The sequence below is a fragment of the Ambystoma mexicanum genome, chromosome 8 (assembly GCF_040938575.1).
Source record: "Ambystoma mexicanum isolate Mex_15411 chromosome 8, UKY_AmexF1_1, whole genome shotgun sequence".
NCBI lineage: Eukaryota > Metazoa > Chordata > Amphibia > Caudata > Ambystomatidae > Ambystoma > Ambystoma mexicanum.
The window spans coordinates 1,508,454,312-1,508,478,678 of record NC_090929.1 but is presented as its reverse complement, the minus strand read 5'-3'; the positions used below and the strand labels follow the sequence as shown (position 1 = coordinate 1,508,478,678).

At 46.8% G+C, this 24,367-nt stretch overlaps 2 protein-coding genes across 2 annotated transcripts in view; one reads left to right on the top strand and one right to left on the bottom strand.

Moving 5' to 3' along the window:
• The window catches only part of PDCD11 (programmed cell death 11), a 1,291,633-nt gene extending 1,268,611 nt beyond the window's left edge, over nucleotides 1-23,022 (bottom strand). The window contains exons 1-2 of the mRNA XM_069611704.1: nucleotides 22,869-23,022; nucleotides 2,071-2,178 (exon numbers count right to left, since the gene is read on the bottom strand). Of these exons, the coding sequence (XP_069467805.1) occupies nucleotides 2,071-2,169 (99 nt within the window). The 5' untranslated portion in view covers nucleotides 2,170-2,178; nucleotides 22,869-23,022. The remainder of the gene's footprint in view (nucleotides 1-2,070; nucleotides 2,179-22,868) is intronic.
• A 1,042-nt stretch (nucleotides 23,023-24,064) lies between these two features.
• The window catches only part of ATP5MK (ATP synthase membrane subunit k), a 38,428-nt gene continuing 38,125 nt past the window's right edge, over nucleotides 24,065-24,367 (top strand). The window contains exon 1 of the mRNA XM_069611703.1: nucleotides 24,065-24,201. The gene's annotated coding sequence lies outside the window, so the exon portion shown is untranslated. The remainder of the gene's footprint in view (nucleotides 24,202-24,367) is intronic.

Genomic DNA, 24,367 nt, shown 5'->3' with positions numbered 1-24,367 from the left:
TGTTTATTATTGAGTATTATGCAATAATATCACTGCTAGTTTCTCCTTTTAATTATGCGTTAAGGCCTAGAATTAACATTTGTATACATGACAGTCTTATATTGTGTGGACTCATTGAGGGCCCCTAACCCCACTCACGCTCTCCAAGTTTACCTTGACTGGGTATTGTCTAACCTCCCAGAGTACCCCCATGGTTCAAAATTGGGGGGAGCTGGGAGCTATTTAGCTCCTGCTTGTAGCCTACCAGAGCCTGGTTAGCATGGCACAAACAGTTACTAGGAGCTACTTTTGGATTTCCCATCATCTGATGCCAAGCAAACACCTATGCAAATTTAACTTTGTACATTTGGGACATTCTACAAATAAGCATTAGGACACATCTATATGACATTTGAAGAATAAGGGGTCTTAATAAATAAGCCAAATGTTAAGTTTGCAGCTTCTGTTGCAGTTAGGTTTGCGGAACACTATGTACTAGCTCCTTAGTTGCCCAGTGGTAGCTCCTGGTTAATGCTGGATACCCAGGAGCTGCTTTTAGCTCCTGCTCGTCTAATCTTAATTTCGACCCCCAACCCTGTTCACTAGAACGAGGGTGGCCTCCTAAAATCTGTTCACTAGGCCAGATTCTAGAAATCCATCCTAACACCCCACAAAACTGAAGAACCTTGGGTGCACAATATTCATGGATGGCACAGGGAAGATAATGGGTGAGGCCAAGGACAGAAACAAGGTATGGGGCAACTATAACAAGGCAAGTCATCACAATAGGTGCATAATACACGCAAAAAGGTCACAGATGGAGGGCAGACACCCAGTCAAATGTCCTGTGTGGAAGCCACCAGCACCAAGTTGCGACTTACAGGCACACTTTTCAGGTAACATGTTCGCCAAAGTATGGGGGAGATACGTTAACAAATATGTTCCCTGCTTTTAGACAGCAGATCCAACACCACCTTTGCCCTTGCAGCGGTCTGCTTCAGAACAAAGCCAGTAATCTCTTCAGACTGCTGCAAATCTTGGTCTCTGTTCCTCCTCTGCCTCCCAGGTAGGCAACACAGTGGTGCAGCTGTCCAGTAGCACACAAACGTGCACCTTTCCAGCACCGGCCAAGCAAACCCTACAAGGGTTCTCCTCCCTCACCACGTCCCCACATTGGCTCCACATTAAAAATATTGCCAGCCACATCTTTCCCATCATGAATGCCGCTCCCAGCAAGCAACAGCCACCTTGACAGCAGGGACTCCTCGTGAATACTAGGATTTGTAGGACTTTGGGTATTATACTAGTATTTAATATTGGGATGTAGAAATGTGTATTTTTACATCATTACGTTGACGAGATCCTATTTTATGGACTGTAACACAGGTGTTTTGTCTGCTTTTATAGATTATATTTCCCAAAATAAACTGATCAGAGCAAACAGCAGCAGCTCCGAAATTCCACCAATAACTTCCAGAGAAACAAAGTATGAAATTAAATAGTCCATACGCCATCAACAATGCCTATTGGTGCAAAGGCCAAACTGGCTCAATTCAAATCCAACAAACAAGAAAATAGGGTGTTGGGGCTTACTGCTCTTGGTTGGTCACAGAGTGCAGGTGAACTCTAAACTCCCAAAAATCGTGTTTAGGCAAGCTCTGTACCTTTAAGAACTATCACTCATCCTTCCCAGCATGGACCAGACAGGATACACTGTGCATTTTGGAATTCTCCTCTAGAAAATCCGGTTAACCACGTTCACCCTTAAAGAGTCAAGTGAAGATTCCTTCCCAAAATCCATTAAATAAAAAAAAAAAAAAAAAAAAAAAAAAAAAAAAAAAAATCAAAAACCCCACACAACTTAGACTGCACCAGCACTTTCTACTTTCAGCTACCCAAAAATGTATTTCACACCACATTAAACCACAATGATGTACAGGGTGGTGTACAGTTGATTTGACGAGGCCTAAAAGTGAGTTATCACTCAAGAAACAGTCCTTTGAAAATCTAGAAAAACATCATATAAAAACGTGTTTACAAACATCCCCAGTTAACCAACTTTGGTGGATTGCATTTTCTCACGTTACTCACATTAAACAAGTTATCACGATCTACAGGACTCTTGTGCGTTTCTGTTTCCTTGGGCTTCTTTTGCGTCCCTCCTCGTGGAAAACTTTCCTCAAAGGACATGTTCCAAAGCTGAGAACATCAAAAGAAACATTGAGAGGTTCAGATCTTGAAATTACACCAGTGCTACTAAAAAGAAATTGACAGGGCTTTATTTGAAAGATATCAAATTGTCATAGTTGTATGATCCTAAACAAGGGAATAGAGTACCTTTTCACATACAGTTCTGAACATTAATCGAGAACCATGTTTTCAATACCATGACTTTATAAAGGGTTCTGTACTCCCTAATGAATAACAAAACGATCTCACAAGACTTTATTTACACAAACTGACCACCAGTAAATTAAGATGACATGACCCCCCCCACTCAATTTGCCATGTAAACTTTTATTAATATTTCAAAACACTTCAACAAGAAATTATTTTCCTTTCCCCCTGGTCCGCCTCCGCCCCCGCCCCCTGGTCCGTCCCAAACAGTTTCTTCAAATGACAATGTTCTATCCCTTCCAGTTCTTCAATGAGATATCTTCTTTCACAAAGCAAATTACAGGAAAAATAAGATTTCACACTAGGCCCAAGAGTCTCATGCTCCTCGGCCCCCGGTGTTTCCTCTACTGCCTCCTGGATCACTCACCCAGAATGTTTGAATATGTGGGCATATGCAACTCCAGGTTCTCTCCATCCCACGTACCCTACAGCACAATCTAGAAACAGTAGGGTAAATCCTATGAATTCTTGGGGGGTTAGGTGCCATTGCATCAGTAATTTGACCCATATTTCCTGGATTTGTATAGATCTCACAGGTTTGGGGGTACTGGTCGACAGTCTATAGATTTCAATCTGGTGTGCACTTGGAATTGGAAACATAAATATTTGAATCCTCAAGAAACTGTCCTTTAAGATCTAAACAAAAAAAAGAATGAATGGGGGAGGGAGTTCAAAAAATGAAGAGTCTCATGTTAAGTGACACCAGGCCCAGCTCAAATCGAATTATTGGAATGGCCACACAATTTGGTAAAGACAATACCTTATGCAAAATAAACCCCACAATGGAATTAAAATCTACATTGTCTGGAAGGTGATGGATTCCTAATCAATAAATTAGGCATTACCTTCCCCTCATAAAATTTGATGAACGGATTATATAGAATTTCCCATATTTGTAGTTGATGCGCCTCATTTGTTTGTCTAACAACGCAGCCTTGTTTCTGATTTTATTCAATATCAAGTCTTTGCTAGGCCTGGTGGAGATAAGAAAGCCTAGGTATTTTAACTCATCGACTATTTCCAGTTTATTATCTATGTGCCATGTAAAACCAATGGGTTTCCTTCCTGTTGAAAGCCAGATTTTAGTTTGAGGCATTTATGATCAGCTCAATAGGCATACTATAAACCATAAAATGCCATAAGTAGTCTTTGAAAACCAATCTGCGTGTTAGTGAATAGAATTACATCATCTGCATAAGGCAGCCAGCAAAACTTCACCCCACTCATGTTCGGAGATACGAAGGCAGCCTCGTCCAATGTTGGGAAGAGATATAGATTTGTATTTATTCTTTTTTGTTTTTAAACAAACACAGAACAAAGATGCATCCCCGTCTGTGTTAGGCAAAGTTTGAATGCAGTACCCTCTGGGAACACTACAAACAACTATGACTACAGGTATAGGCAACCCAACCTTTGGTATAAGCTTGTGGTACACAGTTTTGGTAGCGTGTTGAACAGCCAGGCTTATCTCAAGAGGGGAAATGTGAGCAGTATTGGAGTAACACAAAGATCCACAGTTACATTTATTCAAATAAACTCTTACACTCAAGGTTTCTTGCATAAACAATTATTCATTTATTTATCAGTCAGTTATAAAGCCTTCTTTAGAAGGGAGCAATATAATAGTAACACTGATACACTTCAATACTGTACACCGAGTTTCTGAATCAGACAAGACCCTTTTGGGATGGCCCACAGACACAACCTACACCCACAGGTGACTTGAACAACAAGGGTGCTGGGGACATTACATTAATATTATTTTATTTATTTGCATTTGCAGCCCATGAGGCATTGAGGCGCCGTTACAGAAGATGAACGGACTTCGACAGGTGACCAGAGGTCTCATGGTTACACAGTAGCAAGCACAGATGTAGGAAATGACTGATAGTTTCAGATTCCTAGTGCACGGAGAGGCAATTCAGACAAAGAGCCTGGTTTTGATAGCCTTGCGGCAGGCTAGGTGTGACTCAATAAGTCTTAAGTGAGTATCTTACTGTTGGCATTCAGAACACTCTTAAAAGTTGGTAAAAGGCAAAGGTTATTAGAACACAAGAGATCACCAAAATTCTTAAGCAGGGCAAATACTTTCAGATCCTCTTAGAAGAGTCATACAATTCAATAGGCTAAGCCAAAGTCAATAGGCAAAGGTCTTGTATAGGATGAAGCACTTCTGGTAAGTAAATGGAAAAGTCTTTGCCCAAGTACTTGGGAGTCTTTGATATAAAAAAAATTAAAAAAAAGAATCAAAATGTCAGGCCACAAGCTGATCAGACCTGTGAGTTGCAGAAGTTACAAGCACTTCCACAGTAAGGCAAGTTCTCTTAGATGTGTTTTACAGTACCTTAGCAAGGAAGAAAAGATGCAGCTGATTACTTCTGTTCCTGTGCAGCTCTGCAGATCTCATTGTTCCCGGGCCTCAGTCGTGGGGACAAGAGGGAGGATGTCCGGGGACTCCTGCAATGCACTTGCAAAAACTGCAACTGGCAAACTTCACTTTCAGTTACTGTTTCGCGTTTCAGCTCCTTGCAACCACCGCAAATAGCAACAATGCAGTTACTGGCTGTTGAGGTGGTCTTTCCTTGCTTCTGGGGTCCCGCACTCTGTTGAGGGGGCTCAAGCTTGGTCAGTCCTGCTTCTTGGGAGTCCGGAGGATCTTCCAAAAGCTGTAGGCCAGCTTAAAAGCAACGCACACAATCTGGTGTTTCTCTCCCTGGCTCTACGGTTTCCAGCAGCAACTCTGGAAATTCAACCAGCTCTGAGATTGGATGTCCAGGTGGCTTACTTTGGAGTTGATTGGTCCCACCAACTCAAAAAGGGAGAAGTCGTCCTTGCCGAGGATTCTCTGTAGATGTGAACTTGGCAAGTTGGCACTGCAGCAGGGCTTCACCTGGCAAATAAACGATCTAGGAGTTGCAGCAGGCCTCCTCTTCAAGCTCTTCTTCGGTTCCTTCGTCCAGTCATCAACTCTGCCTTCCAAGCCAGAAGACTCAACTTTTATTCAGTTCTCTCCTATTCATTCCAGCCTAGCTGTCACGCACCCAGCAGGGTGGCTGTCCTGGCCAATCACAGAGTGCATTTGGGTCTCCTAGGAAACCAAGCACAGGGAGTTTCGAGCACCTCCCTCACTTCCTGCCTACCCCAGACACTGTGGAGCCAGAGGCGGGTTTCACTCAGAACCCCTCCAAAGGCAAAATGAACAAAGAGACCAAACCTGGTTTGGCGCGCAGAGAAACCTTCTAGAAGGACATTTCCACAAAGATATGGCAAAAAAAGAAGACCGGGGGCCGTTTATCAAAGATGGCTCTGCGCCATTTTCAAAAAGATGGCTCCCGCGGTTGCTTTACCGGAGCCGCAAACAGTTGCGGTAAATGCAAACCACGGTAGTTCAGAACGAAACCACTGCCACCAGCCATTCAGTGAGGAAAGGCTAACCATGTTATATAAGAAGCTAGACAAAGGGGATACTAAGTAACCCCTCCTATTGTAAGATAGTGTATGCTGGGCCTAGTAAAGTCAATTTCACTTTACTGCTCTGGGAAACAGTAGTTTATCCCAGAGAAGGTATTTAAACCTTGGGAAATCTGGAAGACTTTCCTGTGTCACTGCACTGAAGGTGCTTTGGGACACAATTATTAAAGATGATGCCTATGGAGTTTGTTAGACTCCATAACCATAAGAAACAAACAGAAAACACACTGAATTGAAAAGATCAAAGTCCCAAAGTGTAGCAAAAGAGCTGGCGGTCTCTAAGGTGGGAGGAATTGGCACATTTCTGAGAATTCTCCCCAACAGTATGTGCCCTGTAGGTTTAGTCTTACAAGAATGTTCATGAGTCCTACAGAGAGACCCCAAGATTTCGATTTATGCCAGAACAGACTTCTGTTCAGCATGTCGAAGGTAAGCGATAAATCTACGCAAGACAAAGAGAGAAGGGGCTTTTTGCAATGTAAGTTTGTGTGTGCAGACGACAATTTGCCCATCATGTGATGCGCTTAACCCTCTTTGGAACCCAATTTGTCTTTTTTGTTATAGCTGAATTTAAACAGTCTTTCAAATGTTACATCATATAAAAGAAAAAAAAAACAAGATCAAAGCAAATTTCAAATATCTTACATACAACATATTCATTAAATGTACATCTCATAATTAAAAGTTATAAAAAATACAATAAAATTGGAACACTATACAGATGGATTTCTATCATCGAAGCAATATAATGATATCATAATTAAACATTAGCTGTGAAATCTTGTTTTTTTGGCATTCCCTCAAGCAGATTTAAGGATTGCATAAATTTCACCATGGCTATATTCACCGAAATTCTTTGACAATCGAAAAGGGCTCTCCACAAATTCTCAGCAGTTATAATAATCCTGAAACATCCGATTTAAAAAATCTGGTCCTTAAATCACATACAAGAGGACATTCAACAATCAAGATGGCCTAAAACTTAAAATGAGGGAAGTGAAAATGTTGCTATCTGCTTGGAGCAGGCTATTGGTCTACAATCGAAGGGGTTTGGTTTAACCTCTTTTTAGTTTTGGCTATTAGGTGGCGCTGAAAGCGCTACCTATAAAGCCAAAACTATTATAAGAGCTTTAACATGAGAGCTTGAAATAGGGGCTTTGGGTGCAGGTTTGTTGCAATGCTTTTCAATGCAGGTTGGCAATTGAGGATGGATGTGTGTTTGGACAATATGTCCCACCCATTTACGCCCATCTCCAAGTTAAATCAATAGGATTTTCCTCCCATGTCGACCCATCTGTGGGAAAAACACACCCCTTTTTGCACTCTTTGGCTAATTTTCTACTGTGTGGTAAAGTAGTCAGCAGGGTTTACTTCCAACATGGCGGTAACCATGTGTTAATGTTGTTAAAAAGTAGTTTGACTAGATTGATGCTTTAAAAAATATTTACTACAGATTTCAAATATATTGTTCGAAAATGTCCACTACTTGCGTGTGGGTGTCTAGTGTTTTCTGACGTTAGTACCTGATTAGATATGCTGTATGTTAGTAGGCTGTGATTGGTTCTGCAGTATGTAATTTTTTCGGCACAGTAGCCATTTCCCCCTCGCCCCCCACATTGAGTCTGTTTTGGAGCTTGTGTCTGGTGTTCTTGGTACTAGTGTAAGGGTTGTAATCCCCAGCGATCCCTGCATTGTGGAGCTTGCATTTTAAACAGAAACTATTTAAAACAAAGGGCCAGCTCCTCCTCAGTAAGGGGCAGCGCCACTGTGCCTGCCTGGACTAGAGTGTTCGGGGCTCAAGCTCGTCCCCCAACGTCTGCGCAGACAGCGCCAGGCACCACTTGTTCCATCCCATTAGCGCTGTTGCCAGCGCCCAGACCCAGACCGTAATGGACTTCTTGTATGCCCACGACTGTTATGATCGTATGGTTTCCCCTGAATAGCAGCAGGGAATTCTATAAGCACACGTAACTGGCATGTACTACATTGATTCGCTTCCTGATTTTTTTAAAAAGGTAAATCAATTCTGTATTCATTTTCTTTCACAACTGAGAAGCTTCTCAATTGACGCTGTATCAAGCAGAATCCTTTCCAAATGGGTTTTGTTGAAAAAACGACCGGCCTGATTTGTTTAGCCTCTGAATACATTTATATAATTGGAGTATATTGAATTGATTGGAATTTTTACAGAGCCAGGTCTCCAGCTGTGAAGAGTTCAGTCCAGGTAGAATGGTTGGGATGTCTTTGTACTGGATCGGGCTGCTGGCATATAGCGTTTTTATAAAGAAATGAACTGCCATGGAGGAAATACGAGTGCTTGCCAGCCATTGGTGACAATCGGATTTTATTGGTTTCAGTGTGTACTTTTATTTAACCAGTATACTATGCTTATTTTCCTGCTGGGACCGCGTACTCCAGTGTCCAAAACCCCTGATTTGCAACTGGAAGTAGCAGAAACCGGGCTACCTGCAATTTGCACCATGGCTGGCAGTGCGCAGTATCGCACGTTGCAAACAGCTTCTTTTGTTTCTGGGAAAGGGTTTTACACGACTGCAGGTGATTAAAAGCTAGTAACACGTGCGTTTACAACGAAGTTAATGGGTGGTGAAAGCGTTATTTGAAAGGTCTTTCAGAGGAAACATACTGCCTCTAGTAAATTATAGCTTTTACATAATACAGCACATTTCCAACATTTTACATCTTGCTTTCCCCGGTTATATACATGAAAACACATCTAGCCTCGTTTGTTCAAACCCTTGCAATTGCGGTCATATTTAAAATGGAAAAAAAACAAAATTGCATGAGTTTGGAAAATTGAGAGCTCTGAATAAGGACTGTTAAAGGCCGCCGACAACAAGAAAATCTGTAGCCTCGGATGCAATGTCTTCAATGGATGCTGAACTTTAAGCCATGGATATTGTGCAGAACTAATAACGTAGTCCAGCAGCGGATTTACAAAGTATTGCAGTAGGATGCTGAGTATTGGGAGGTTTCCAGAGCCCCCTCTTGCAGTCCCCGTAACCCCCCAAGCAGATGAAAAGGACACTGAGACATTGCGTACTGCTCGGGCTTCCCAGTCGCACTGCCGTGGCCAGGAACGCCCCATTTATAATACACGGGGCGCCGTGCAACGTCACGCCGCCGCGTGCGCTTCCATTAAAGGAACCGCGCCACACTCCTCCTTTTTCATGAGGACAAACAACACAACGTTGTTACTCTAACAAACTAATCACACAACATATGAATCAAACTTCACAATATCCCCAACACACCCCTTTATTGACCGCCCTGGATCCTCTTAAATAGCACTATGACCCAATGGCCACTCATGATACATGCCCCAGAACGTAGTCGCTGAGGTAAGTGGGTTTCCCCTCGCCCAGCCCTCTGGGGGTACCTCCCGCTTACCTCCGGCACGGGGAGTCCATCCGATGGCAATCCCCGGGCGGGGGACACGGGTGTTAATGATGGGCCTCCTCCATCCTCAGGTACCTCCGTCAAGTCTGGGTCCAGGGGAGGTTCAGTCCTGGGGTCCCCTAGCTTCTTGAAGCTCACATTCCGGGTAACCGCCGACCTCCCGTCTGAGGCGATTAACATGGACCCCTTGACGGCCACCACATCGAGCGGCTCAGGTTCGTAGGGGAGATAGTTTCCCGTGGGGATGCCTGTTCCTGATGAGTACCTCATCCCCCGGCTCCAGTTGCTGCGGACGCAGCCCTCGCCGCACATTCTCCTGCTGGATCCGCACCCAGCGGTCCATCTCAACCTGCTGGTCATCGATCACCCCAGGCTCCTTCTCCCCCCACCTCAGGCAGCAGTCCACGTGGGCACCGCTTAAACATGTTTCCACGGGCGCCACGCCAGTGGATGTATGGGGGGGTGGTGCGATACACCCGCAGGAATTGGTACAGGGCTCTCTGCAGACACTGGCCCTGGGCTATTCTGAAGTTCTTGTTCAGTGTCCTCATCAGCTTCTCGGCCTCCCCAGTGGCCCTCGGCCATAGCGGGGTAACTTTCCTGTGCTGTACCCCGTACCCTTCCATCAGTTCAGAGAACCGCTCACTTTGGAACGGCGCCCCGTTGTCAGAGCACAATGTGTGGGGGAATCCGTGGGCTGCAAACACCTTTTCGATGGCGACCACCACATGTTCGAACGCCACCGACTCCATAAACTCCACCTCCGGGTACCGAGAGTATTCATCCACGACCACCAGGAAGTGGGTACCAAAGATTGTTGATCCAAAGTCCGCGTGCACCACTTCCCAGGGCCGTGTACCCCTAGGCATCGCCTCCATCGCCAGTTCTCTTTGCAGAGGGGAGGCCCCCTGACACCAGACACAGGCCACCACAAAGTCATCAACCCTGCGTTCCAGTTCGGGGAACCACACTTTGAGCCGCAGTCTGGCCTGTTTTCGCAACGCCCTGGTGTCCATGGTGGGCCAGGGAGATCACCTCTTTGACCTTCGACTGGGGCACAACAATCCGGTCACCTCTCAGCAGCAGGCCAGAGGCCGAAAACGACAGCTCCTCCCTCACCCTCCAGAGTTGCTCGAGTCCGATCTTAGCCTCCTGGGTGCGCCCAGCCAGGGATTCCAGCACAGTTTTCCATGAGCCCTGCTGCATGGCCTGCTTCAGGATCCGGAAACATTCGTCCTGCGCCGCTGCCGCTTCCAGATCTTCAAGGGGCATGGCATTCGGGGTCGCCGCTTCCACCATATGCGAACATGGTTGTCCGCTTCTTCTGCACATGTGTCCTGGTTCTCCCCTCCACGCACACTTGGGTGCCTGGACAGGTAGTCTGCTACGTTGTTCACCCTAGGCCGATACACCAGAGTGACCCCATATTCCAGGAGCGCCAGCATCCACCTCTCTATCCTTGCCAGTGGCTTGGATGATGACCCAGCCAAGATTGGAAGCAGAGGTTTGTGGTCTGTCACGACAGTCACCGGGCGGCCCAGGACATAGAGCCTGAAATGCCTGCAGCCCCACAACACCACCAGTGCCTCTCGTTAGATTTGAGAGTACAGCTGTTCCGTATCTGACAGCGCCTTACTGGCATAGGCCGCCGGACGGACGCCACCGTCCCAATCCACTTGTGTTAGAACAGCCCCCAGGCCAAAAGGACTAGCGTCCACAACGATATCCGACGGCAGAGCTGGATCCAAAAAAGCCATGGTGTCGTCAGCACACTCCTGATATCAAAAGCAGCTTGTTCAAGTGGGCCCCAGTGCCAGCTTGTGTCCTTCTTTGTAAGGGCCCTCAGTGGCTCCGATCTCGAGGCAAGGTTTTGGATGAAACGGCCACATTAAGTCACCATGCCGAGAAAGCTCCTCACATCGAACACAGATTCGGGTGGTTGAGCGTTCTTAATGTCCTGGACTTTCCTTGGGTCCGGCGACACGCCCCCTCCTTGAAAACAAATCCAAAGACCTCAACGGACGGGCGCAGAAATTCACATTTCGACCTGTGGAAAGTGAGGCCAAGCGACTGCAGCCTTTCAAATGTCCTTGCTAGCCTGCGCAGGTGGTCGGCCTCAGTCCTGGCAAACACTAGGATATCATCACTAATGTTTAAGACGCCCTCCAGATCAGCGAGGGCACCCCGGATGATATTCTGAAATACCTCAGCCGCTGATGATATACCAAAACTGAGCCTCTTATAGCGATAGAGCCCCCGGTGGGTGGTGACTGTAGTAATGTACCTTGACTCCGGGTGTAGGACTACTTGATGGTAGCCGGCCGGGAGATCGAGTGTGGAGTGAAACGGAGCACCCTGCACCTCGCAATGATGTTGTCAACCATTGGAGTGAGGTAGTAGTGAGCCGGCTGGACCCGCTGGACGCACTCTCCTAACAATAGACAATAGGGAGCTCCGGGGAGGCACCCCTTGACCCCACTAGTTGTTTACTTAGTTCGGTCACTGTTAGATTGAGAACTAGGGCCCCGTGGGGCGTCACCAAACACGAGACAGGACCAGACGCGGGTGGGCCTGAGATCCAGAGATGGAGCTGGGCATTTGTTGTCGTAGGGTAGGGGGGGCAGGGGGGAAACTGTTGGAGGAGGGAAAGGGAAGAGTCGGAAAACAAACCTTTAAAAAGGGAGCATTGCCGGGAGTAGAGGGCTGAGAAACGAGAAGAGTGCCATCAAGGGGAGTATAAAAGAGAGAGGGGGGGGAAGCAGACCGAATAGATGGCATCGGGTAATCTCCGGATAGTGACCTGGAATGTACGGGGGCCTCAATAGCTATCTGAAACGTAATAAAGTGATGCTGTCCTTAAAGAGGATGCGCATTGACATAGCCCTGCTGCAGGAGACCCATCTTACTAGGGAGAAGCTGGAGTTGGTCAGGAGAAAATGGAGGGGTACTGTGGTGGGAGCTACATACTCAGCGTATACCAGAGGGGTAATCACTTGGGTGGCGCCGCACGTGCCGTTCCAGGTGCTTGGTACAGCGTCAGACCCGGAAGGCAGAATAGTGACAGTAACAGGGCTCCTGGAAAACAGGGAAGTGCATATCATAAATCTGTATGCCCCCAACCACGACACTGCAGCCTATTTCAGGTCCCTTTATGGCAAACTTGGCCCCCTGGCTGGGGGCGCGGTCGTGTGGGGAGGGGACTTTAATTGCACCCTGAACCCCAAAATGGATAGGTCAGTTGACAAGGTGGGGAAAATGTCACCGGCTGCCAAAGCGCTTGGGACGTTGCTGGTAGACCTGGGCTTGGAGGATGTCTGGAGAAGGCTGCATCCTATGGATAGGCAATATTCGCACTATGCAGCGCCACATGACTTGTACACAAGGCTAGATTACGTGTTTGTAGCGGCGTAGATAGTGGGAGAAATGGTAGGTGCGGAATATAAGGCCCGGGTATTGTCTGACCACTCGCCCTTGGTGGTAGAATGGCGACACCAGCCCCCCAGACCGCGAATCCCGACATGGAGCCTTAGGACAGAGGCACTGCAAGATGAGGGGTTCCGGGAGGATCTGAGGGATGCCATTGAGGAATATTTTGACATAAACACGGGTAGCGTACGCTCTGTCGGAACGCTATGGGAGGCCTTTAAGGTGCTTTGCGTGGGGTAGCCATTTCCAAGTCTAAAGGGCTCCTGGGAGGTATTGAAAGGGAACTTCAAGAAACGGAAAGGGAGCTGGAGGACCTCACGCGACATGTGGATGCTGCCCGTGATAACAGAACTAAGATAAAGGATCTACAGTCGACCTGCAGTACTCTCTGGGATAGGCTGTGTAGATTAAATTATAAGAAATATACGGCGAGGCTCCACGCAGGGGGCGACAAGCCGGGCAGATTGCTGGCCTGGCTGTACAAGAGGGAGACCCCCCGTTCAATGATCAGGGAGATTCGAGATGAGGGTGGTCGCATCTGCAACACCGAAGAGGGGGTAAACGGGGAGTTCCTCAAATATTATAGGCACTTGTACGAGGACACTGGAGAGGATATGTGCCAAGACATACTGGACACATTAGAGGACATAGAGCTGCCCACCCTGGATGACCTAGACGCGACGAGTTAGACGCGCCCGTTACCTCGGATGAGCTGGAGGTGGTGATTCAGAATCTGCCCACGTGCAAGACGCCTGGGTCGGATGGGTTGCCTAGTGAGTTCTACAAGACATACAAGCAGGAGCTGCTTCAGCCACTGCTTGCCATGTTCAACGAGGCCTATGAGCAGGGGGAACTTTCACTGTCCCTCCGCGAGGCCATGATCATCCCACTCCTGAAACCAGGTAAGCCAGCCGAGGAGTGTGGGTCTTATAGACCTTTGTCCATGCTCAACCAGGACAGTAAAATACTTACGGCAGTGCTGGCTCATAGGTTGAAGAGGGTGATCGGCAAGTTGATACACCCAGATCAGACGGGCTATGTCCCAGGCAGGAATATCACTGATAACCATAGGAGACTACACCACATTAAAGAAGATAGGGCGAGCTGGCTATCGTGTCATTAGACGCGGTCAAAGCCTTTGATTCAGTGCGGTGGCCTTGGTTGAAAGCGGCCCTGTGGGGATACGGAATGGGACCTGGATACATCAGGTGGGTCCAATTGTTGCACAGCACCCCGACGGCGAGAGTCAAAACAGGATGCATGGTCTCGGATATCTGGCAACTCAGCAGGGGAACCAGACAGGGATGTCCCTGGTCACCCATGTTATATATACTAGCCTTGAGCCGTTGGCAATATACCTGCGACAGCAATATGGGGAGGTGGGCATTAGTACAGTAAGTGGGAGACACCTGGTATCACTGTATGCTGATGACATGCTCCTTTATCTGCGTTATCCAGAAGAGAACCTGCAGTATGTGCTGGAGGTGATGGACTGCTACGCCACCCTCTCGGGCATATCTGTGAACCCTAGAAAGTCTAGTCTGTTTCCCTTGAGCAGATATAGAAATGTCCCATTGCAGAGGCTGCCTGTCCTGCCAATTCCATGGCAGACAGACATTTAGGTATCTGGGAATAAATATTTACCACAAGATTGAGGCGGAGCATAAACATAATACAGAGAAGGCAATAGAGGGGGTCCAGAACAGCATGGTATTTTGGTCCAGATTGCCCCCGACCATGATGGGGAGGGCGGCCTTGCTCAAGATGGTGGTTCTGCCTAGACTCTTGCATTTTTTTGTGAATGTCCCGTTTTTGATTCCCAGGAACCTATTCGCTAGACTTCATAGTGTGTGCAGTGGTTTTGTGTGGGGGGGAACTCCAGAAACAGGGTAGCCCTGTGGAAACTCCAAAACCTGTGTGATAAGGGGGGCATAGGCCTGCCAAACGTTGAACTATATTATTTGGCGGGCAACTGCTGTATGTGGCCAGGTGCCTTTCGGCTGAGGATTCAGCAGAAGCCAGGCTATTGCGGGAAGACCTAGCCCCATACTTTTTGAGGGAAGTGGTCTGGTTGAGCAGGGATAAACTGAAGGGAAGGGGGCGGCTATTGAGGCTGGGCTGGGAGCTTTGGCACAGAACATGGAGAATGATGGGTGATCCGGAACCGCTATCCCAACAGGCCCCACTGGTGGCGCTGTGTGGGAACGACTCCCAATTATTTTAGTCGGTCCGTAAATACTGGGAACCGGTGGGCTTGGCCACCCTTGGGGACATATGGCAGGAAGGGGAGGCATTGGGCTTTCAGAGGCTGCAAGAAGAGACAGGGGTACATAGAGGCCAATATATAACCGATGCTAGGCTCATGAAACGGGTTAGAGAGAGGTGGCTAGCCGAGGACCCCGATGCCTTCCTGGAAACTATGTATGATGTTTCGGAGGGTGGGCACGAAATATCGAGGATATACGAGCTCCTGAGAGCGAAGGCTGGGAAGGAGTTGCTCCAATTGAGACAGGATTGGGAAGAAGAGGTGGGGGGAACTATGACAGACGGGCAATGGGAGGGAGCCCAGAGGTACCATAAAAAAGGTGTCCCGGAACGCGAGACTCCAGCAACTTCAACTGTATGTCACCCATAGGGCTTATTTGACTCCCTGTAAAATTGCAAGGTTTGGAGGCTCGGTTACGCAGAAATGCCCCAGGTGCGGGGAGATAGAGGCCGGGCTACTACACATGTTTTGGGCTTGCCCGGAGGTGCACAGATTCTGGGAGGAGGTCCGAACGAAACTGGCTGGAGGGGGGAGTGGTGCTGGATGTGGATCAGCCTGGTCATGCATGCTCGGGTTTTTTCCCAGACCCCGGGACTCAAAGCATATAAGCAAGATGAGAGATTTAGCTTATGTCCTGGCCAAGCACAGGATTGCTATGAGCTGGAAAGCGGCCCAAAGACCTAGGGTGGAACTATGGTGGGCAGACCTCTTAAGATGGTCGGAAGCGGAATCCGTAGTTTGGTTTGAAGCGGTCACTAGGGGGGGTGAAGACAAACAACGAATCGGAGGATTCGGATGATGAGTGCATAAGCACTGCGCTACCCGATAATGCTCCTGCCGATAATATGGATGAGCCGGCTCTAGTTTGAGGGGGGGGCGGGGGGAATATTTGGTGAAATGTGATGGTTTGACGATGCCTTTACATGCTGAAACAGTTATATTGTGTGTTTTGTTTGGCTTTGAAAATAAAAAATAAATTTTAAAAAAAAAAAACGGAGTGAGGTGCCTCTCCCGCTCGATGGCCTTGTTGGGTAACCTCATATCAACACAAATGCGGACAGAATCAGGTTGCTTCGGCTTCCTTGCCACCACAATTGGGGGGACCCACGGAGTTGGACCCTTCACCTTCTCGATGATGTCCGTCAGAGTGAAGGGTTATGTAACTAGAAGGCGCGCTATGTGGAAACGATGAGCAAAAAACCACATTTCCCAGGAGGCAATGGGATATTGTAGTTCAGTTTTCGCGCCAGCACTCAGCTGTAGATAATCAAGGGGTGGGGATATAGCCGCCAACAGCCATCGCTCCGGTGCTGTTGATTGAAGTTATGATGCACGGGCGTCAGCAGCAGGGAGACCGGACTAGATGGTGAGGCGCACGTGGCAGGATCACTCCTTGGACCTTGTAGGAGACTCCGTGTGTGAGGAGCCATGCTGGAGATTACCCTGGTCGCGGCGGTGAGAAACAGAGGCGGCCGGGTTCATCGCTAAATCCCTTTGAGCTCGGATGGCCTCACAAGGCATCCGAGAACTGAGATAAGTGCTCATTTGCATTTTGGTTGCTAGCATTTTCGCATTGCATAGAACCTGGGTCGCGATGCTGATTAGGAGCGACCAGGCACACAAAGCTGCATGTTTTCAGGCTCGGATGACCTTATGAGGCGTTCGAGCATTCAGTTAAGCGTTGAGTAATATAATTTCCACCGTATATGTATCAAGTGGACTGACTGGTGATTCAGGGTTCTGGCCCATTGAGTTTCTGAGTATACGGAAGCTGCTGAATAATGCTTACAATATATGGTGTTCTGAGATATGTACAAGTACACACGTGGTTCACCAATGGCCAGCTCAATCTCCTATAGCATGTGGAATGGTGATTCAGAAACTTTATGTTACATGTAATTAACATTGATGTAATACATTTCTGTTCTTGTGTTACGGCTTACGCTTGCCCATTTTGAGGCCATGTGTCTATGTTTACGTCATGACAGGGAATTCCCTTGTTTGTGCCATTCTGCTTCTGCACTTTATGTCTACGTTGAGCGGGTGGAGTGGGCTATGTCAGTCAAGGTGCAACCAATAATCTTCTTTGGTCAATGTTGGGTATGCCATGTGTAGAATTCCAGGTGTAGGTTATAGGAGAGTGTAACAGGAACAGGAGTGTAGGAATAAGGTTTGTTGCATCGATATGCATCTTTCTCTACCCTAACTTGCCTTTGTCAATCCATCCCCTTTCCCTAACTCTGTCTTCCCCCCATTGGCTGCCACGTGGTTCCCTCTATTGTTAATATCAGACACCCGTGCCAACCACAGTGGGAGGGTCGATCTATTCGGCTTCTGTGGTTCGGGAGAGGGGATTGAAACCCTCGTCCCTTTTGAGTACTTTGACAATGTCCAAGTTCACAAGATTGTCCAACTCTTTATCCACCTGCTCCCGAAGATGAAAGGGCACCCTCCGATGTTTGAGGGCAATGGGCTGCACCGACTCATCTATGTTAAGCCACACGGGGTCACCAGTCATCTGTCCAATTCCATTGAACAACGCAGCGTACTTGTCCAGGAGGTCGCTGATGTCCTCGAGATACACAGAATACGCGAAGCTGACGATGCCGAAGGCTTCCGCTGCAGCGCAACTCAGGAGAGGCTTTGTGCTCACCAGCGTTACATAGAAGCGTGCAGTGATCTGCGAGCCATCATGCTCTACCTTTGCCACAAAAGCACAGTCCAGCGGGAGAGGTTCCAACCCTCCGAAGGCAAAGAAGCGGGCCTTCGGGCTGACCAGCTTGTGAGGCATGTCCATGGCATCATAATGTTCACGGGCCATCACATTAACTGACGCACCCGTATCCACGAGGACCGGGACCAGCGATTTGTTAACCTTCACCATACGTCTTGGCTGCAGCCTGGCCTTCGATTGGAGGGCACTAACACTTGATACAAAGAAGATGTTCTCTTCGTCTTGCTCCTCTTCTTCCACTGGAGGACCCTCTGGCCAACCTGAGCTACACTCGGCGGGTGATTCTGACGAAAGAATCCAGACCGAACCGGGCCTCTGGGCACCATCAGTGGCAGGGCCGCCTTGCACACTCGGGAGAAGTGATCCGCCAGGCCACACCGGGAGCATGTTTTACCAGCCGCAGGACATTCAGCAGGGTGGGGTAAGTCATACCCACACTTCTGGCACGACTCCCCCGCTCTTCCACCTGCGTCACGGAGGCCAGATCCAGTTCTTCTGGTGCCTCTTCCACCTCGCCACATGGCACACACCTCAGTCTTGACTGGACGTGTGCCAGCCTCCATCCTGGACGCCCGTGCTTCGGACACTTTGTGGCAGCGTCCCAGCTGAAGGATACGGGTCAGTGTGGTACCGAGCTCCCTCAGCACCTACCGTCTTAATTTGCCTGAGGAACACACTTGTATGAGCATCGTACGGATCATGTCATCCGCATCACCCCATGCACTTGCCAATGACAGGCGCCTGAGACGGCCATAAAAAGTGTCCAGGGTCTCATCATCCTCCTGCTTTGCGGACAACATTACACATCTTTCGTAGTCTGCATTGGCCAGGGGCAGAAAATGAGCCTGGAGGGCAGTCTTCGCAGCCGCATAGGAACCATCGCCTGGTGGCAAGGACCCAAAAATCTCCTGGACTGCAGGTCCGGCCGAATAAAGCATGGTGGCCAGCTTGCTGTCGTCGTCCGTCTCCATCGTAGCCCTGAAACACATATCAAGGCGGTCCACCCACTTCTTCCATCTGAGCCCCAGACTTGAAGACGGGCCTGATAAATCGAACTCGGGGATCGGTTGCAGAGCCGCTGGGGCCTGTGCTTGGGCCATGACAGGAGGCGGCGGCTGAACAGAAGGTTGTGCCGCTGGTAGAACTTGAGGCAGTGGAGCCTGAGGTGCTGGGCCTGAGGCTGCACCAGAAGTTGTGGCTGGGCTGGAGGCTGATGTTGGTCCACCGGTTGCCCACCGTCCTGATCACCAGGGTCGTTCATGGGTTAGAGCACACAGGCACCCCAGCGTGGATCTTTTGGCCACAACTCACTCCCACCACCACAGCACAGACTTGACACCCACACAGGCAAAAGAAAAAGTCCAACCTGGGAGTGAAAATGATGATGGTAAGGCTGTCACCCCCACAGAATACCCCCTGCACTTCTACAGCAGCTGGACATGATGATGAAGAGGATGATGAGATGTAGAAGTCCTCAGCTGCAGCAGTTTGGAATGATGATGAAGTGGATGAAGAAAGACGAATCCTCAGCTGCACAGATAGTGCTTGCATGTACAGATGCCCCAAAAATTGAGCCAAGGAGACAATGGGCTAAGCAGGCCCCGCCATTTCAGCCCTTCACCTCACTTACACTTGACATAGGAAGCTCAAAACTCAGAAAAGTCCAAAGTTCTAGCACAGAAATGCAGGCATAACTGCCTGCTAGCAGTAAATCCAAAAATTAGACCTGGATGCCTCTCACCGTTTGCCCTAGAGCTCGGCGAGTATCCACGGCCGAAAATCTAAAATGGCCGCCAGCCGTGTGGTCGATGCACGGCATGAAACGAAGTTCAATTGAAATGCCGCTCCGGGAAGAAAAAATAAATAAATTATATTTCAAATCACCGCCGGGCCCAGGCATTATCCCCACCTCGTCGCCACTGTTGGGAGGTTTCCATAGCCCCCTCTTGCAGTCCCCATAAGCCCCCAAGCAGATGACAAAGACACAGACATCCGTACTGCTCGTGCTTCCCGGTCGCACTGCCGCGGCCAGGAACGCCCTCTTTATCTATACTGCACGCGGCGGCGTGCGCTTCCATTAAAGGGACAGCGCCACAATGAGGTAACATGATGCCATGCCCTACTTCTTTACTTTCATATCTTCATAAATGGCATTCTGGGAGTCGTGGGTCTGGGTCACTTCAATACAAGCAGTAGCAAAGCTAACAGTGTTGCCATTTTTGTAGGCACGGGATACGTAGCATCTGTCAGGCATGCCATAATGGTACCACCTGGCCATAAGATAACAGCAAGAAAATGGTCAGAGTAGCTGGCCATAAGTAGTCAAGGCCTGGCAAATGCCATCAAAAATCAATAAACACGCCACAACTGTCAGCTTTGCCATTGTTTGCTTTAATAGGACATGAGCACAAGGAACATATGCAAGGACACGCATATTGCTTATGACTCAATTAGTGCTTAATGTCACTTGTATTAAATGAGCTTCTACAGTAAGCCATTAAATCTCAAAACAAGGCTTAGAAATAACTGGCAGGCCATACACAGCACAAAGATAGTTAGTTATTGCCTAATACAGCCAGTTCAAAGAGAACCCAAAAAGTTGAGATGTGGTGCTGCAGGAGAAGGTTATGGGTTGGACTGGCCATCAATTGGTGGATCAAAAAAAATATATATATTAAAACCAACTACGTGCTGTGCATCCCAACTCACAACCCCTCCCCCTCAGTGCTGGAAATGGAAACATTTATTGGGGGGATTGTCACTTCTTAGTAGGGGTTTACCGAACTTTGGCTTTGAGTAAGTCCCGGCTGAAAAAAAGCCATTCGGCTCTTGCCGAATACTTTGACATTCTCATTTGAATACAATGCAACAAACTCAGAAAGGCAAATATAGACTTCAGGTTGCAAAACTGAATAGAATTAGACCAGACAAATTGCTATCACACAGCTGAAAAATATCTTGTATTGTAATCTGCTCTTTAGGGCACGTTTTGTTACAGATTCTTAGACAAAAAAGGTGCTAATCTTTTATACTTAGCCTGCAACAACACAGGGACATCTTTTCTTTTGGCAAATGTTTATATGCAATGTGCATTTTTTTCAGTTGGAGAAAACAAACAAAATGTGCATAGATACTTTCAGTTCCTGTCATGTCACTTCCCATTACGTACATTATAGTCCGCCCCCCTTTTTTTTTATGGACTGGTGTCCTGAGTTTAACACTATCTGATATTTTATCAGGAAATTATAAGTTGCATAGGTTTGTGTATTGACGAGAAAGAGTGGCTAGGATAAGTGAAAAGCGAGCAGCATTTGTTTGGGTCAGGTGAATAGCTGTGAGATGGAATTCATGCATTTCAGATTGCCTCTTGACTTGTGTCCTGCATGAGCCGGCATGAACCATTGAGCTGCAAAGAAGTTTCGAAACTCGACCGCATCAACTTTGTAACTGGATAGAGAATGCAATGCATCGGATTCACAAAGGTAGTCCTTTTGCATTTGTGAAGCATCCTACTTTAACTGGCACTGAATATGCAACAATCTTCTGTACATTTGGTCCCTTCATTTCGGTTAAATCTGCTTTATTTCTGACTTTTATACTTTAAATAAAGAAGCTACATTAATTACAATGAAGAGAAATAAAAGTACAGAATGAATTTAAAATGGTGTTTTATTTGTTTTTTTTGTAATAAGTGTGTTTTTTTGAAGTTTGGAACATGATTTATTAAATAAAGCAACTATTCGGCTTCAGATTTGGTTTAGGCCGAATAGTTGACAAATTATTCGGTATTCGACCGAATACTAAATATGCTATTCGGAAGAGCCCTACTTCTTAGGAGGGGCCGGGTCCAATACAGTATCTCTAAATAAAGATTCTGCTGACAGTTAATGGCTTAATTGCATCTGTAAATGGGAAACTGCTGGTATAATACAAATGTCTTAAACAAGTTTGCCTTCAGCCAATGGATTCATTAGCAGTATGTGTGTCTTCACATCTTTTTATTGCACTGAAGTTCTGTTAAAAACAAGCGTTGGCAGCTTTGGCAATGCCAACAGTTTTTCCTTGTCAATATGCATCAGATAGGGCTTTTCCAGGCTCTGGAATGCTATGCCCTGGAATAGAATGTTAGAGCTGTTAGTCTTACAGCGTACCTTTTGTCAATCCCTGGCAAATGCCAATACCATGTCTTCGCCAAAGCCAAAACTGTTGGCTTTGCCAATGGTGGTTTAAATATTGGTACGATGTGCACAATCTCTGAGAATTCAGGAGTTTGCTTGTGGTTCATAATTTGCAAAAAGAGGATATTCGCCCAAAACATGGGTGCATTCTTGAAAAGTGTTGCACAGCCCGTTTGGGCCCGAGGCATGAAAACTACTACTCTTACTGAAGATAGATATTTTGTCCTCCTCCATAAATGGCAGGATCCAGTCCGCATCATTAGATTCCCACGCATATTGCCTTGAAGGTTGAGCGTATAAACGCCAACAATAACAGCTAGAAAAAAACGCTCTTTCCTGGCCTAAATATCACAAAAATCTCCAACTCTCGAATTAACTTGCAAACCTCTCCATCCGACTGCTTCCCACCTGGAAACAAAATGACTCTGGTGTACAAATCAATACCCACCTAGAAAACACACCCGCACAAACAAGTTGCTCCTTCTTCTAAACATACCATGAGTTAAACACAACTCCAACTCTTTCGCTGTGAGACCCTATCTCCCTCCCCCAAGCCCACCAACCCACTTTCGTTGTCAGGTCCAGAAGAGACCATTGAGAATACACAAATTGCAAGGGCGCACGGTTTACATCCCAATAACATAACATGCATTTCGTTTGCAGAGGATTATATAGTTCAGATTTTTACTTTGCAGTCTGGGACTTGTAGTCCTGGATTTCCCCCGTTATAAATGCAGGACTTCAAATTCCGGAATGCTAAGAAATAACAGGTCTCGACAATCCTCTCCAAAACACAAAGAGAACAGTACATAATTATAAGGAGCATGGAAGATCTAACAGGGGATCCATAGAAAAAAACAGAGCATGTAGCAACACTATTGCCGTTATAAACGTGTATCGTTCTACCAATGCCTCCACTAATTTAATATGCCCTCCACCTTAAAAGAACAAGCTAATAGGATGAGGCGTGTGCTGCAGCGTGATAAGCACATGCACTCACCTTTGCTTCTGTGAAGTACGCCTGCAATTCAAAACCAATGTGTTGCGACTACCATTCAAGTTCTCATCAGTTCACGAAACTCAGCTGTGCCATCAACATCCACACATGCTTCAGACCCGGAAACAAGCAGAGCCATGCGGGTCAAAAAACTACTTCCTCCGAAGACCAGAGAGATTGGAAAAGCCTGACTAGAAAGATAGTAAAAGCACTAGAACGCGTGAGGAAGGTGTGCCATGCTAGGCGGCCATCTTAGATCAGTTTCCCGTTAACTGATTTTTATTGAGAGTTATAAAAATACAATAGCAAATTCAAAAATGTATGCATTTAATTAAACTAGGAAGTTAAACAAGTAAAACGTTGACCTTAGTGTAGTCATATATATTGTATTTTATATCATACTGTTAACACCTTAGATCAGTTGTATTATTCATAGGTGCACAAATGACACAAAACGCATTTACCACGAGCATTGATGGCAACCAAATGTTTGATAATTACTAATTTAAATATGCCTTACTACTTCAATATTTAAAAAAATTAAAATACGTGTTTATCGATGTACACTGAATGTTTCACTAACACAAGTTTATTTTTTTCAATAAACGAGGAGTTTGTTCTTAGTTACCATTATTATACAATAATGACACGACGTCTGCTAGATTTGTGTCTCTCGCGACATGCCTTACAAACAACTAAATTGGACCGTATTAAGCGTACACCAGACAACATCAAAGTATAAAAGGGCTATATGTAAAGATACCACAAACTCTGCAAATAATTATTAAATTAAATATATCATAATTAATAATAAGTATGCTTGAACAAAAAGAAGCAAACCAACACAGTTGTACATATATACGGATATGTTCTTTAAGTGCGAGCTATTTTTTTTTAAGTTGACAGTCGGTAAGGGCAATACCCAGCTAAGCTCATATTTATAAAAACAGGTTTAGAGTTATTCATTTTAACCTTAGTAAACCTGGAATATCTGTAGCAACCGGCATATCCCTTATTTCAAAACGCAGACCACTCAAAGATGGATGCTACATTTACGCACTTGGATTTGCCGGTGCTATAAAGCACGCTGACTGTGCTCGCGAGTGAAATGTCACTGGGCCTCGACACAGAACAGTATACTTTTTTTTTAACTTTTAAAAGGATTTGATTGTGACTTACCTGTGACGGACAGCCTTTTGAACCAATCCTTGCCGTGGTCTCTGCCTGCACGCTGAGGCTGGGCCCTTTTCCCCGTAGTTCCGCTGTAAGGGGCGGTCTCTGTTTCTTCTGGGTGTCTGGCTGGTTGAAGGGCATTCAGATCGACTGCAGAGTGAAGGTGAGGTGCTAGGGCTCCTGGATTGGAGCGGGCGTGGGGAATGTGTCATTGAAGCTTTCGGGTAACCAAAGCGATATATGTGTAGAGAGGGGTAGTTTCCAGGGCCTGCACACGTTATACTCTCCTGACTTTCTGCCCAAGTGCAAGGAGCGAGACGGGGTTTTTT